This window comes from Phyllopteryx taeniolatus, chromosome 3 (assembly GCF_024500385.1).
Source record: "Phyllopteryx taeniolatus isolate TA_2022b chromosome 3, UOR_Ptae_1.2, whole genome shotgun sequence".
NCBI classification, from domain to species: domain Eukaryota; kingdom Metazoa; phylum Chordata; class Actinopteri; order Syngnathiformes; family Syngnathidae; genus Phyllopteryx; species Phyllopteryx taeniolatus.
In genome coordinates this window covers 11,645,652-11,661,258 of record NC_084504.1, presented here as the reverse complement: position 1 = coordinate 11,661,258, position 15,607 = coordinate 11,645,652, and the positions used below count along the sequence as shown (strand labels likewise).

The following is a 15,607-nucleotide window of genomic DNA, read 5'->3' as shown; positions in this document are numbered from 1 at the left end:
TTTCGTATTTTGCTGGAAAAAAAAATCACATTCATTGAAGTAACATGAGTGGTAGATACAGTTTTGCTCACCCCGGTCAGATGACCATCACCGGTAAAAGTAGTCACAGCAAATGCAGCCTTTTGTTTTTTTCTCTCTTCTATATTTCTTTGGTTGTTGAAGACATTTTTAATCTAAAATGCTTCAAAAGCTGTAGAAAATCCCTATTTCTGTCTCCGGTGGGTGTGATCACATGGAGATTTTGTTGTTTTTGTTGTTGTGTGACTGTTGAATGACCGTTTTACCAAAAGACCTCACTTTACCCAGGTTGTGAGACTATCTTTGAGGGAAAGATATGTTGTTGTAAATGTCTTCTATTCAGTTGCCTCCATTTAACTATTGTAGAATACCATGACTGATAAGATCCTCAGACATACAATATTTGTGTGGGTTGTGCGAGAGACGCACGCCTCCCGCCGCCAATCACCACCTGGCAGCTGGTGAGTACCTGGACCAATCAGAGACCAGCAGCTGTGCCCCGCCCCTAATGCCCCTACTGCCCCACCATACCCTCTCTACTACGAACAAAGCCAAAGTGGGCCAAGCCAGACTGCTTCACTGACGCAGTATTGCACCTGAACGCACCTGACACACACCTGCACAGGTAAGATGTGTTCACTTGTTTTATGTTTATGTTTTATATATATATATATATATATATATATATATATATCTGCGATTGGCTGGCAAGCAGTTCAGGGTGTACCCCGCCTCCTGCCCGATGGTAGCTGGGATGGGCTCCAGCACTCCTGTGACCCTTGTGAGGATAAGCGGCTTAGAAAATGATGGCTATATATAAATAAATATAAATAAATATAAATATGTGCATTGAAATGCCAGAAAGACAACAGGTTGTTTTAGTGCTTTTAATCCACCAGGCACCAGCATACGATTCTGATGTGATTCGACTTGATCGGGTTTGACCGGTTTGACAGGCATGACGAGCGTGTGGATGTTGACAACCCCAAAACACAGATCAAATCTCTCAACGTAGAGAATCCTCAGGTCTGATTCAAGAAAGGGTTGCACGTGCAAAAACAGGCACAAACTTGGCTTTCTCAACCAACGTGTGGATTTCATCTACCAAAAGGGCAAAACAGCCACGCATTTCATTTTGCGTTTCCACCTAAATGTGAAAGATACTGGGAGGAGTACATTGGAACCTCGGTTTTTGTATGTCTTAGTTTTCATGTCCATGTTTATGTGTTTTCTTTCCCAGGGTATTGAATCGATCGCAATTGGACTGTTCTGGTTGTATTAGAAGGTGTTTTCCCTCTCATCCAAGCATGCTTCATTAGTTCATCCAACAAGGCTCTGAACTAGCCGAGGTCAGGTCCCGCCTTATAAAGCCACATTCACGGTCACAGATATTACAGTGTGGAACGTGAAGATTGTGACCCCAAGTGGTAAAAAAATAACACATGCACCTCATATGCATATTTTGCATTGTATTATGCAAAAAAATTATAAAATTATGCAATGACTCGAAAAATCGAGGGGTTGATCGGTAGAGTAATCGATTCTAAAAACATTTGATGTCCTCAGCCCTATTAGGAAGTGTTTATCAGAGTATGGGAAAGTTGAATAAGAGTGTGTGGAGGGTTGTAGAGCATATAGACATAAAATAAATATGTGGTTGCGATTTCGCAGATTTTTGGAACGTAACACCTACGATAAACGCAGGACCACTGTATGGACTTCTTCCTATTCCCTTATGAACGCAGAGAACTAAGATGTATTTGTTTCATTATCTATTGTTGATTGTACATTTTTTCAAAATATATTCTTTTTATGTTGAAAATACATGTTCCAAACCGAACCCAATGTTGCAGAAATGGACGGGGACATCGCAACTGTGGTGCTTGACAATGGCTCGGGCATGTGCAAGGCCGGTTTTGCCGGAGACGACGCCCCCCGAGCCTGCTTTCCCTCTGTTGTGGGCCACCCACGACTGGTAGGAGGAGGAAGTCACTAGGTGGGCAGCCAAAAGGAAGAGAAAGAAGATACAAAAGATTGTGCATTTGTGTGCTGCAGGGCATGATGGTGGGCATGGGCCAGAAGGACTGTTTTGTGGGTGACGAGGCTCAGAGCAGGAGAAGATACCTGACCCTGAAGTATCCCATCGAAAAGGGCATCGTCACCAACTGGGACGACATGGAGAAGGTGATGACGTCACCTCCCAGATCATCACAACTGTTTCTGTTCTTTTACTTGTAAAACAGCGGTCTTGGGGTCCACAAAGTGTTATATCGACAGTGAATGAAGAGCCTCTGCTCACTACAACATAGTCTTTGCCCCCAAGATGCCACAAGATGGCACAATGGTCATATTCTCGCAAATAAATGGGTCTTTTCCAGAATAAAAGGAGCAATATTATTTCTTAAATTTACTCAACTATACTAAATACTAAAATATGTCTTTCTTCCCTCGTTAAACTTTGACCCTCATCATAGTATTACTTTGTGTGTGTGTGTATATACATCAATGGACAATCACTTTTCCAGATGCAGCATGTTTCCCAACTGATTAGCATATCTGCTTCACAGCTCTGAGGACCTGGATTCAAATCCAGCCTCACCTGTGTGGAGTTTGCATGTTCTACCCGTTCCTGCATGGGGTTTCTCCAGGTACTCCAGTATCCCAAAAACCTGCATGGTAGGTTAATTGAAGACTCTAAACTGCCCATAGGTGTGAATGTTTTTTTGTTTTTTTATTCTAAAAAATTACATCTTTGTTGTTGTATCAGAACTATCTTTCTTGAAAAAATCTCTGCTCCCATAATATTACAACTTAAATTGTTATTGTAACATTATGACATATTTTCTCAAAAATAGAGAAAAACATTTTAATTCTTATGGGTATATATATTAGTTATGTTTAATTGGCGTTAGAATTATGAGGGAATTTACACCCCTGTGAGGGGTCCCTGGACTCAATAAGCTTGTGAACCCTTGTTCTGAAGGCTTGATGAAAAGATCTTTAGATTGGATGTTTTTTGGGACGAGGGACTGGATGAACTTCCTCAGTTGTGATTCCCCACAAGGCTGCGTAACACTTGTCATCCATTGGTCAAGCTCCTCAACATTGCAGAAACCCACATTGGACTCATCTCTGACAGACAGTTTTACGATAAGAACATCATACCTCCAGGAGCCACAGTTTTTGTGTTGCAGGGAGTATCCAGGTGTGCGAGGATCAGTCACAAACTGTAATTTGTTGGCGATTGTCCAGTTCAGTCACATTCAGTCCCACCCTGGTCATCGCTATTTCAGCCATCAGGACCCTTTTCAACATGTAAACTGTCTTTAACGATGACTGTACAGATTTCTTCTTTTCCTTTAAAATATGTTTTTTACTTTCCATTATAATGTCTTATGTCACATGTTTTTATGTTCAATAAAAAGCAATCAATAAACAAATCCTATGTCACAAAAATAGTTTCCTCTCCTCTTTAGTAGGCAAAGTCCACTTCACCCACATTGAGTGTGTCTGTCCCCCTCATGGATGGACCAAGAAGTTTGCACCAAAGCTTCAGACTTGAAACAATTCTTCTTCACAAGTCTCATTCTTAATGCAGATCTGGCATCACACCTTCTACAACGAGCTCCGAATCGCCCCTGAGGAACACTCCGTCCTGCTGACTTCACCACTCAACCCCAAGTCCAACAGGGAGAAGATTACACAGGTTAGTGTCCTGGGCTCTGCACCCTTACATCTCAAAAACACAAAGGGCCTGATTTTTTTTAAATCCCAAATAGCTGGGGCTAAATTCCGTGTTCACTCACTAACAGATTGTACATGCTGTTGACAACATGTGTAAAAGTGGTGGAGATCGCCATATTTAAAAAAGGGTTTTGAGCTTGAAGTACCTCTGATGGTTTTCACCATGAGAAAAATTGGGAAACCACCCCAAGTACAAAAAGGATATTGAAGTGATGGAAGTGGAATTGTTAGTGGAAGACCTCCAAATAACAATACTAAATTAAATAAGAAGACATCAATAGCTCTTATAATTTTGGGGAAGCCAGCAAGCGGACAGAAAAAAGCCATGTTTGGTTTAATTGAACTCGTCATGCATCCATCCATCAATTTACTTCCGCTTATCCAAGGTCGGGTTGCGGGGGCAGCAGCTTAAGCCGGGAAGCCCAGACTTCCCTCTCCCCAGCCCCTTCCTCTAGCTATTCCAGGGGGATCCTGAGGTGAGACCAGGCCAGCCGGGAGACATAGTCTCTCCAGCGTGTCCTGGGTTGTCCCCTGGGCAGTGTGTGGATGTACAGTATGTGCCCATCCTACTAACATTTCGTTTCACACTGACGTCAGCATACCCCAAAAACTGCTCAAGGAGGGCTCAAATCCAGTTGCGCTGAAATGACCCATGCAGACGCAAAGATATGCGAACTTGAAAGTTTTATCAAAGGTAATATGGCATGATTCCTTCTCGTGACTGGCGAAGAAGTCAGCCCTCAGATCATTCAGTAGCTCCAAAACTGCATTAACGAAGAGGCGATATGTCCAGATAATTTTTGTTTCTGGCATTTCAAATATGTTTACACAAGCAGAGAAGATCTGCTCTCCCTTTCACCTCTAATTTTACCAGCGCATCATGACCGCTGCTGTAATGCATTCACTGTTTGCAGCTGGTTTTCAAACACGGTATTCAAAGGTGCAAAATTAGCCACCGCAATTCATCTCAGGTTTGATAAATCACACTGTGCTTGCTAAATTAAGCTATTTGCATTGTGCCCTTCCAAAATGAACTGCGCTGCAATTTTGCACTATTGGCAGATGCAATCTGATTAGTAGATCAGGCTCCACATCTGTTTATGTGAGCAATCAATTTTGCGCCCATTTTGGCACACGCAAACCTTTAGTAAATAAGGCCCAAACTCATCATCGCTACATGCTGTGAGCTCCCTAACGTTTGTGATGCTGCAGGTGATGTTCGAGACCTTCAAATTGCCCGGCATGTACGTGGCCATGCAGGCCGTCCTCTCGCTGTACGCCATAGGTCGCACCACAGGTAAGTCTGTTGGCTCAGTGACAAAGTTAGTGGAGCAGCTCGTGTGAGCATTGCCCCCCAAATTAGTTACTGTGCGTGTATGTGAAAAACCGTCTCTTTCATATGTTTTGACTCAAGAGTCAGTGGTACTTGGAGAGCTAAGTATGTTTTGAGGTGATACTTTGTGTTTTAGCTGATGACAAAAAAAATAATATAGTCATATTTATTGAGCGGCGGTATATGCCCCCAATCAGCCCCCTACCCCCTGGCCCTCCACATTGACTCTGCCCACAGGTATTGTCGTGGGCTCTGGTGACGGCGAAACCCACATGGTGCCCATCTGCGAGGGCTATGCTCTCCCTCATGCCATCCTGCATCTGAACCTGGCGGGCAGAGACCTGACCGGCTACCTAATAAAGATCCTGAGTGAGCGAGGCTACAGCTTCACCAGCACAGGTACCGCTGAAGAGACTTCATGTCGTCTTTGCTCTTTCCTGTTGAGATTGAGTTTCTGTTTTATTTGCAGCTGACCATGAGGTTGTGCGGGACATGAAGGAGAAGCTCTGCTATGTAGCACAGGATTTCGAGAAGGAGATGGAGACGGCGGTGACATCGTCCTCGCTGGACAAGAGCTACGAGCTTCCTGACGGTCAGGTTGTCACCATCGGCAATGAGAGGTTCCGATGCCCTGAGCCACTCTTTAAGCCAAACCTCCTTGGTCAGTACTGACGCTGACTTAAAGTCATTGCACTCTATGCTCAGGTCCTAGTCTTCTGTTCCTGGTGTGACATTCTACTTCCTAGTACAGCAAGGCCTTCTCTAGCAGGCAGTCAAGACAATTTCATTTATTTAGTGCCAACTCACAACAGCAGTTATCGTAAGACATTTCATAGTTTGAGCAGGTCAAGAACCACACTCCTCATATGAAACCGACTGATCCCCTCATGAGCAAGTATTTGGCAATGGAGGCAATGAACTATCCCTCTTAAGAAGAAACCTCCAACAGAACCCTGGCTCTCTGTACTGCTTCTAGTATAAATTGATGTTAGATATTTTTTCTCCAATCAGATTTCAGCCTCAATGTGTTGCCATGTCACTTTAATATTCCAAGGGCTTTCAGAATCAGTAGTGCTGGCCCATGTAACTGAAACTATATTAGCAATTGGACTGTTTCTTTAACCAACAAGATTTCAAATTTGCCTGGCAAGTCCTTCAATGATGGCTTTTTCCGTCCTCTGATTGGCTCCTAAGAAAGTGAAACATTCAAGTGATTGTGTGATTAGGAAGCCCAGGAAAGTGTTGCAGATGCGGCGGGGTCTCGTGAACTCTCGATAGCGGGACTATGGTTGGGATGAAACACCTGCCAAAGAAAGTTTTTTTTGTATAGTATTGATGGTTCGGTATCTATAAATGCGACGTGATAGCGGTGGTATTGAGCGTTGGATTAAGTCGGGTAAGTCCCCACAGAAGGCCAAGGTACCTAGTGCATGGCCCTTCACTGTACTTCATGTTGCTGAAGGCCATTTGTCTTCATGTGTTCAGGAATGGAGTCGAGTGGTGTCCACCAGACAGCTTTCGACAGCATCATGAAATGTGACATGGACACCCGGAAGCACCTGTACGCCAACATGGTGCTGTCGGGTGGCAGTACCATGTGCCCTGGGATGGCCGAGAGGATGCAGAAGGAGCTCACTTACCTGGCCCCTCCTACTGTGAAGGTCAAGGTAAGACTTACAGATGGGACAGAACACAGATGCATTCCCAGGCCAGTTGTGAGACATACTGCAGTCCCTCCTGCGTGTCCTCGGTCAGTACCGAACCACCAAATACCTCCTAAAGGGGGCGTCTTGGAGATACGAATCAGGCATGACCAACAAAGTGGAGACCCTTTACGGTGTTCTCCCGCTATATCGCTGATCATTGTTTGCAACCCTACTGTATTACATATTTTTAAGTGACATTTTTTTTTTTTTTTTTTGATGGTATACAGGTAAGTCACAATTTTGAGTTCGCCTCCAGTGTAGTACCACTTTGTGCCACAACATGCTGGGCAGCACTGAAGTCTACTGGAAGAGATGCAGTGTGATCAAGAACATGGAGTATCTCTCAAGATAAATGGGCGTTTAATGTACACCTCAAAGTATTCCATCCACCACCCAATTGTATCCTTAGTTGAGGTCCGCAAGCTCCTGGCGGCACTGTAAACTTTGTGTTCAGGGACGTGTGCCCCCCTCTTTAAAGTAATGTATTATGGCCTTGCCAAACACCTCCCTCACCCGAATTTTTCTTCGGCTACCTCATTGATACTTTGTGATAGGACTCCTTCTTCAGACTGACTGTGGTGTCTGATTTGGGGAAAAGCACCAAACACAGACTTAATACCCCTCCTCCCCCCATACCGCTGCCACCGGTATGCTTAAGAAGTTCTTCCAGATGTGAGACTTGGCAGAGAACCACACGTTCCCAGCACACCATAACAATACACTCGGATCTTCCAGGTCTACTAGGTGGTCCATCCATCCATTTTCTGTATTGCTTTATCCTCACTAGGGTAGAGGGCGTGCTGGAGCCTATCCCAGCTATATTCGGTCGAGAGGCTGAACTGGTCGCCAGCCAATCGCAGTCTACCAGGTGGTGATGGCAGAAAACTTTCTGCAGCTCAACCAGGACAAGACTGAAGTACTGGTTATCGGTCCTGAGGTACTGACAGAAAAGCTATATTTTAAACTTTGCATCGGCAGTAGAGCGTGTATTTGCCAGCTTCATTAAACGTCACAGCAAGGTCAGTTTTGAGTCGACTCGGCTGGCCAGTCCTGCCCTGCTGTTGTGTGGGCGGGAACGTACTAGTCTTAGAGCACTGATTGATTGGTTGATTGATGGATCTTAATACGTCAACAACATCCAAGACATGCGGTCAAGTCTGCAGTCTGTGGTAATGACCCAAGATTCTGGTGCCAGGTGGACGTATGGATAACCTTTCGCCACAGACAACGCAGCATCCAAACCACAAGTCCAACATTTCTCAAGGATTAGCTCTTTACACTTGTCTTACATCACCACGGTCTCCCTCCAGATCATCGCCCCCCCGGCGAGGAAGTACTCGGTGTGGATCGGCGGCTCCATCCTGGCTTCGCTCGACACCTTCCAGAAGATGTGGATCACCAAGCAGGACTACGACGAGATCGGCCCCTGTGTCGTCCACCGCAAGTGCTTCTAGATACAGCAACAGCGGTCAAAATTCAGCGTTTGACTCTATCTATCATCTAATATGATAACTTGACTAATTAGTGCCTCAATTTACAATTTTTCCGATTTATAAGTCATGGCTTGGTCAATGTTATTTTGCTTTGTGTCGCAAGCAGTGGCGGCCCTGGACCAAATGGCGCCCTGTGCCCCCCCACCCCCCGCCACGATTGTCTGGGGTGGGGTGAGCGTGCTGTACATTGCTGCCAGAAAAATAACTCCCAAAACGATGCACCCTGCGCAATGAACCTTGGGGCGGGGGTGGGGGGGTGTGCGAGTCGCTGCCCCCGAGACAATGCCTTGGGTGTCTGCCCATATCGCCCATATCAGAAACTGCCCATGGTTGCAAGCCAAATTTGGAGTTGCGAGCGAGCTTCAGATGTGCTTCCATGCGAGTAAAGTGAAACAAAATGGAGCAGTTAAGGTACTGTAATGCTCTTGCATGTGGGCAGGGACAGCTACAGTCCCCAATGCACTTTCAGTCATTTATTAAAAGTGAAAATAAAAATGAACACACTTGCAAGGAGCTGCTGTTGGGCACATCTCACGTCAAAAGACTCACGAAGACTAACAGGCTGTATTCCTGATGTCACTCACTAGGCCACACCCTTTAGAAGCACAAATCCAACAAAGCAGTTGTTGTTATGATTTGGTTTGTCCAAACATACTGTAATTACATTTTATAAAAGCAGCCTTTTTTGCATTCTACAGTAAAGTGATTTATTATTTATTTTATTTTATTTTATTTTATTTTTTTGTGGGGGGGCTGGAACAGATTAATCGTATATGATTTCATTTCAATTGGAAATATTGATTTGAGTCAAGGTACCACTGTATCTATTTATCTACTGCATTTGTGAAGGCTGATCAAGTGTGTACTGTATTTATTTTACAATCTGTACAATGAATAAACAATTATTGACTGATACTGATCATGAATTTGTCCTGCTGTATTCATCACATCTGTGAAAACTGATTAAATATATTTGTGAAAAGACATCATGTTTATATTTGTACAACATCAACAATTTTGTCTTCATATACCAATTTAATGGATGAAATAAACAATGACACATACTGATGCTCGTTCAGCCACATGACTCAAGTGTAAACACAAAAATATGCAACTTTATGTAGAATAGGACCAAGTATTTAGACAATTGACATCACTGACTCAACATAATTTATGATTAATCATGATTACATCCTAATTAAGATTTCTTTAAAGGTTTTTTTGCTCCTGTTTTCAAAAAAAATCTAATGTCAGAGTCATGAAAGAAAGAAAACTCTCCAAAGCGGAGAAATCTTCTTCTAATCAACTTGACTTGACTCAGCTGTGCGTCTGCAGCCTGAAAGCAGCTGAACTGATGTGTCTTCGCCTCACTTTGCACATTTAAACAATGAGAAGCCATCATTAAACAACACATACAATTGCACCGCGTTGAGCTTCCTCTCTTCTGTGAGCGGACATTTCGTCTTTTGAACCCTTTTATCTTTCACGCTGTTTGCCCAATAGAGTTTTGTGGTTAATTCAGCGTTTGACCAGACACCGTCAACATCTTTGAAAGGTACATTTTGAAATGATCACATCTGTCTTGATAATGTGATTTCAATTCAATGATTTGCACAAATTGCATTAAATGATAGTCTTTTTTTTTTTTTTCAATAGATATACTTTTATCGACGGCAGTAAGTTTTTTTTATATTAGGCAATGTAATTTAATGTCATTTCAAAATTTTGTTAATTTTATGTTTTGTCTTTTGATGTCAATTCATGTTTAGGATGACTGTGGAATTGTTGGGGCTTTAAGGTAGTGTTTGGCAATCTTTATTGAGCCACGGCATATATTTTACATGACAAAAATCTCTTGGCACACCACCAAAAAATGTCAGAAAAAGTATATACAGTCCCCTCAAAAAGTATTTGAAAAGCAAGGACAATTCCTTTGTTCTTGTTGTATATTGAACACATTTGGGTTTCGGATGAAAAAGCTGAATGTTCAGAATTCAAGCTTTTATTTCATGATATTTACATCTAGATGATATTTACAACTGAGGACAGAGCACCTTTTTTTCAAAGCCACCCACTTTTCAAGTGAGCAAAAATATTGGAACAGACATGATTAAATTAACTTAAAGTGAATAACATTCAATATTTGGTGGCATAACCCTTACTTGCAGTAACTGCATCAAGCCTGCGACCCATCAACTTCACCAGAGTGTTGCAGTCTTCATTTGAATTTTTTTTTCCCGGCCTTTACTGCAGCCTCTTTCAGTTCTTATTTTTCTGGGGCTTTCTTCCTTCAGTCTCCTCGTCATGAGGTAAAATGTACGCTCTATTGGGTTAAGGTCTGGTGACTGACTTGGTCAGTCTAAGACCTCCCCCCCCTAATGAAGTTCTTTGTTGTGTTGGCAGTGTATTTTGGATCATTGTCTTCGATATTTGATATTTTTGTTGCATGATGAAGCTTCTCTTGATTAGTTTGGATGGATTTTTTTTGTACTTTTGTAAAATGCCAGAGAAAATGGTTTTGTTATGAACAAATTAAATGAACGGCAACTGGTGCATACATGTTAATTACCTTTTATTATCGAGTAGAAGAGTGTTTAATCAAAGGTGAAGGAAAGTTGTCAATTTCAGGACTTGCTTGCCTAAAACTCCTGAAAGACTTGAATTGCATGAAGTCTTGCCTGTTTACAGTTGACAAGCTGCATTTTCAAGATGGTGTGCCTTTTTGTCGAGAGTATGATGTGTGTGTGTGTAAAAAATAAATAATAATAATAATAATAAAAAATGTCAAAAGTTAATTGATCTGTCTGACCAACATAATCGCACTGTTCTTTTAAAGACAATTCCATTTGATAAAAGTAATTTTCTTGTGATTCAGAAAGTTATGAATCTTTAAAACATGTCGGTTAATGCTAAATGAATGGGTGTCAAGATTTTAGGTGTGTGGCAGGCCTTTTTGTTAAATCAGTTTCAAAACCCAATTTTCAAATGGTTGGTATCATTGAAAAGCGTTCGAAACACAAAGTAACATGTTTAATCAATTCCACGGTTAAATCAGAATAACCCCTAAAGGCTGCAGTGTCATGAGTATTTGCCGATACTTGCCTGGTGAAAAGATTTATGAATGGTGATCTGCTGTCATTTATTTCCAGGTGTCGAAGTGTGGTGAAGTGAACGTGTCGAAGCGAAAGGTTTTCGCTCCAATTTTTGTTATCATGAATCCTAGCTTGAACTCACCCGATCCCGGATTGCCGCAGAGCCCATCGCCCTATTCAGCCCCGGTGGGCCCTACGGGAGGTGGCACTTCTCCTGCCTCGCCGCAGATTTTCTCAGTAACCAACTTCACCCTGACCTCGCCAGTTCCGCTTCCCCTGCCACCATGCCAGGTGTGTGTCGCCATCCCGTCGCCCGGCCTTCGCCCTTCCCCGCTGCGGTCGTCCCTGCCCACCGAGGACGGCGCCCCGGACCTGGAGTGCTGGGTGTGCTACAGCCACTTCAACAACGTCTTCCGCTGCCCCAAGATGCTGGAGTGCAAGCACACCTTCTGCCTGGAGTGTCTGGCCCGCATCAATGTCAAGTCGGCGCAGCCTGCCGCCATTCGCTGCCCGCTGTGCCGCCGCCTGACGCCGCTGCCAGACCTCGGCTTGCCCAAGCTCGCCACAGACGCCGACGTGCTGGCATCCCTTCCGGCCACCATGCAACGTGTCTACAGTGTCCGCTTCCAGCGCAGCAAGGGAAAGCTGCAGATTAAGAGGTGAGGAGCGTGGGGAAAAATACTTTTGATACGCAGTGATTTAAAAAAAATCAATAAATAAATAAATAAAAATTTACTGTTTTAAAATAGCTAAAATATATTTTTACTTAAATGTGGTTCCCAAACTTTGTACACTAAGAACTGCCTAAAAAAATTTTTAAAAAAAAATACCAGGACCAAAATTAAAAAACAGTAGTGGTGTAGTAGGTGGAAGTGCTCATAAAAAAACGGACGGAGGTTTTGTTCAAAACTATTAGTATTGCAAGCAAAAGTGCGAAGAGTAGCCCAAAATTGTACTGAAGAGTACCGATACCTTTAGAGTATGGGCCTCTTCGGATTCTTTTTTTAAAAGGAGCTTTCATATCCTATCCCAGCCGGAAGTACTTGGATAGGTCGTTCGAGTACTAAAAATGGTGATTTCATTTGTTAAGGGAGAAAAACCTATTGTTACCTGGCCGTGTGTGAATAAGTAATTACCCCGCCACCCCAACTGTTAAATCATGAATTAATTGTGGCTAATCACAATTTTTGGTTTAATTTTCACTGATCATACCAAAGCCTGATTACCTCTAGACCTGTCCAGTCACAAAATCACTTAAACATGTTACATATTCTAACTTTGTGTTGAACTTTTTTTCAAAGTTCTTTAGTGCATGATTCAAATTTGTATTTCACTCAAACTTTTGTTTCCGTATGATGATTTAGGACTTGAGGAAAAATCCAGTTCCATTGGATAACGTAACTGGAAGTTGTAATGATTTTTAAATCAACTTGTAGATGTTTAGTTTGAAATAAATGGCTATAAACATTTCAATCACATTATATGACAGGAAGTTTACAAGATTACCCCCCTCCTTTTTCTCAAGGATATCTGAAGGTCAACGTCGGAGCACTGAACGATCGCTGGATGTTGGTCTTCCCAGCCCGCCCCTCCGGAATGTTGGCCAATCGGGTGATGTAGGCGGGGCCTTGTTCAGATTGACAGGCCAGCCGCTGTGTCGGGCTTTGCTCCTCACGCTGGTGTTCACAATGACCATCGTGCTCACCGGCATCGTCGTATTCCTCCTCATCTACAACCCCGACCAGCTCTAGAGGTCTGTTTCCATGGCGACCTGAGATTGTAGCCGTCTCTATGGCACCCAGGATGCGGAGTCACTGCTCTCCATGGTGACCAGGATGCTTGGCAACTTGGCTCGATGGCAACTGGGATGCTGACTTACTCTATGACTAAGATAGTTAATCATTGTCTGCATGGCAACCAGGATGGCAACTATAATTTACATGTTGACCAAGATGCTGACTTACGCTGTCTCCATCGTAAATATTGTTTCCATGGTGACCGGGATGCTGAGTAACCATTTCATTGAACACGAGATGCTGTCTCCATGGCAACCAGGATGCTTGGAAACTGTCGTCTCTATGGTGACTCAGATGTTTGATTCCATGTTAACACAATGCTCAGTGACCATTGTTTCCATGACCACCAAGATGCTGATTTACTGACGTCTCCATGGTGACCAGGATGCTGATAATCTTGTTTGCAAGGTGAACAAGATGCAGACTCGGTCTGTCTTGTAGATGGCGACCAGGATGCGGAGTCGATGTCGCCGTGGCAACCAGGATGCTCACCCACAATTTCCATGATCAAGATGCTGATTCACTGTATCCAACGTGACCAGGATTGCTCTCCAGGGCAACCAAGATGTTGATCAAGATGAGTGATTTACGTTAAAAAAAAAAATGGGGGTCACCTGTAAAGGTGAGTGGGGATGACGTCTAGTCAATAGTGCCTTAACTGCCGGACGGATATGTGAACATAGCAGATGACTTAAAATTTAAAGTTTTGTTTGTGTAATATCATGTTTTAGACTTTTATTGTGCGAAAGCAAAATCTAAAATATTTATTTTTTTTACAAATATGCACCTTTTGTTGCCTTGTTTAAACTTTAATAAATGTTTTTTAATGATTTGGATTTTTTTTGTGTGTGTGGCTTTTTAAATTCTTGGACTTATTGTAGAGACTTCTGACGTGCAGTAGATGGTGGTGTTGTTGCACTATTTTATTTATTTTTTATTTTATAAAAACCCATTTCCATGCAAAGAACCTTAACCACAAGGCTACGGTCCACTTCGGATTCTCCAGTCTCCTAACCTTTTTCCCACCAAATGAAAAAGTGCCTTTTTTCGAACATAGCAAAGGACAGCACTGTTTCAAATGAATTCGGCTCTACTTTTCCTAACTGATGCCATCGTGCGAGTATTGCTGACGTAAAGTCTCGAGCTTGCAGGTTTACCTGCACACTATTAACTGAATAACATGAAGTGTCTTTTAAAATAATCCAGAGATTTTGATTAAAATGTGTCCATGTATACTAAAATTAAGTCAATATATTAGGACCATTAGATGCTGTGAAAGCAATGAAAAACTTTGGATCTGTCTTTTTTGTAATACGATCAGCTGCATTTTTGCCACTGATTGTATGTCACCCCCTGGCGATTGTTTGTTTTGTTTGCGGGGGAAAAAGCTGCGTAGCTTTTTTTTTTTATTTTATTTTTTTTATTTTTATTTTTTTTTTTGGTCATTTTTCTCCCCAATTTCCTTTCCTATCATAAAGGTTACTCACGAGTAACCTAGAGTATCCTGGCATTGAAGCAAATTTCCTCAGCAATTTGTAGAAATTGAAGGACCTATCCTCCAAGTACTTCCGGTTCATCTCGGGATAGGATAGCAAAGTTCCTATAACGAGGGCCTACAAATTGCCACCAGTGACTGTCCTAGCTTAATGCATTCACTGTGAGCTCTGGTCAAAGCAGCGTTCCCAAATTGCCAGCCGTTTTAGAGAATTTTGACACTTTTACTTTTTAATTTTTCATTTTTTTGTGACTCCGAATATGGTGTTCAGAATCCACTTTATTTGCCAAGTACCGTATTTTCACGACCATAAGGCGCACTTAAAAGTCTAATGCGACGCGCCTTATGTGTGCACCGAGTTCCAGCATCTATAAATGTTGTGTGATGAGCGCTCCGCTTGACTTTTTTTCGTCTTTAAATATTTTATAGAATTTCCTGCCGACATGCTGCTTACACAGAGAAAAAGCGGATGTGGCTGAGGACATGGGAAGGGTGCGTGAAGTAGGACGCTAAAGCCACGCCCCCAGTAGGTATTTAGCGCCGGGGTGTTTTTTTTTTTTTTTTTTTAAATACTGCTTGACTGACTGGGACAATTTCCGGGGTGTGCATTGTGCAAAACATTGGTTTGGGTGAGGACCCCCAAAAATAGCACCTCGAAGAGACACGCTTACGAAGCACAGTTTAAACTGCAAGCTATCAGTTATGCGGAGGAACATGGGAATCGAGCAGCTGCGAGAGAATTCAAGATCAATGAATCCATGGTTCGCAAGTGGAGGAAGCAGGAAAACGAGCTTCGCCAAGTCAAGAAGACGAGCTGAGTTTCCGCGGAAAAAAAAAACAAACAAAACGCGGAAACAAGGTGAGGTGGCCCGAGTTGGAAGACCAACTCGAGCAATGGATTAATGAACAAAGAGCAGCCGGGAGAAGCGT

The 15,607-nt window shown here is 42.8% G+C and overlaps 2 protein-coding genes across 4 annotated transcripts; both read left to right on the top strand.

The window, feature by feature from the left end:
- Positions 1-496: 496 nt before the first annotated feature.
- Positions 497-9,278, top strand: LOC133475799 (actin, cytoplasmic 1-like). Of its 3 annotated transcripts, XM_061769229.1 has the most exons (10): positions 545-643; positions 1,259-1,445; positions 1,872-1,993; positions 2,074-2,202; positions 3,617-3,724; positions 4,975-5,059; positions 5,333-5,494; positions 5,565-5,756; positions 6,581-6,762; positions 8,112-9,278. In XM_061769229.1, the coding sequence occupies exons 3-10, from the start codon at positions 1,874-1,876 to the stop codon at positions 8,253-8,255; spliced, it is 1,122 nt and encodes a 373-aa protein (XP_061625213.1). In that variant the 5' UTR covers positions 545-643; positions 1,259-1,445; positions 1,872-1,873; the 3' UTR covers positions 8,256-9,278. The 3 variants fall into 3 exon arrangements, with proteins under 3 accessions (XP_061625212.1, XP_061625213.1, XP_061625214.1); XM_061769228.1 differs by lacking the exon at positions 1,259-1,445 and having other exon boundaries at positions 497-643; XM_061769230.1 differs by lacking the exons at positions 1,259-1,445; positions 1,872-1,993; positions 2,074-2,202 and having other exon boundaries at positions 546-643.
- Positions 9,279-9,645: 367 nt separating this feature from the next.
- Positions 9,646-14,018, top strand: LOC133475822 (RING finger protein 223). Its single transcript, XM_061769260.1, has 3 exons — positions 9,646-9,849; positions 11,444-12,045; positions 12,912-14,018. The coding sequence occupies exons 2-3, from the start codon at positions 11,507-11,509 to the stop codon at positions 13,135-13,137; spliced, it is 765 nt and encodes a 254-aa protein (XP_061625244.1). The 5' UTR covers positions 9,646-9,849; positions 11,444-11,506; the 3' UTR covers positions 13,138-14,018.
- The last annotated feature ends 1,589 nt before the right edge of the window (positions 14,019-15,607 follow it).

Bases quoted from the DNA above. Each gene is read 5' to 3' on its own strand.
- LOC133475799 (XM_061769228.1), top strand. From the start codon at position 1,874: ATGGACGGGGACATCGCAACTGTGGTGCTTGACAATGGCTCGGGCATG. The intron at 2,203-3,616 runs GTGATGACGTCA...TTCTTAATGCAG, and splicing joins ACTGGGACGACATGGAGAAG to ATCTGGCATCACACCTTCTA. The intron at 5,757-6,580 runs GTCAGTACTGAC...TCATGTGTTCAG, and splicing joins CTTTAAGCCAAACCTCCTTG to GAATGGAGTCGAGTGGTGTC.
- LOC133475822 (XM_061769260.1), top strand. From the start codon at position 11,507: ATGAATCCTAGCTTGAACTCACCCGATCCCGGATTGCCGCAGAGCCCA. The intron at 12,046-12,911 runs GTGAGGAGCGTG...CTTTTTCTCAAG, and splicing joins GGAAAGCTGCAGATTAAGAG to GATATCTGAAGGTCAACGTC.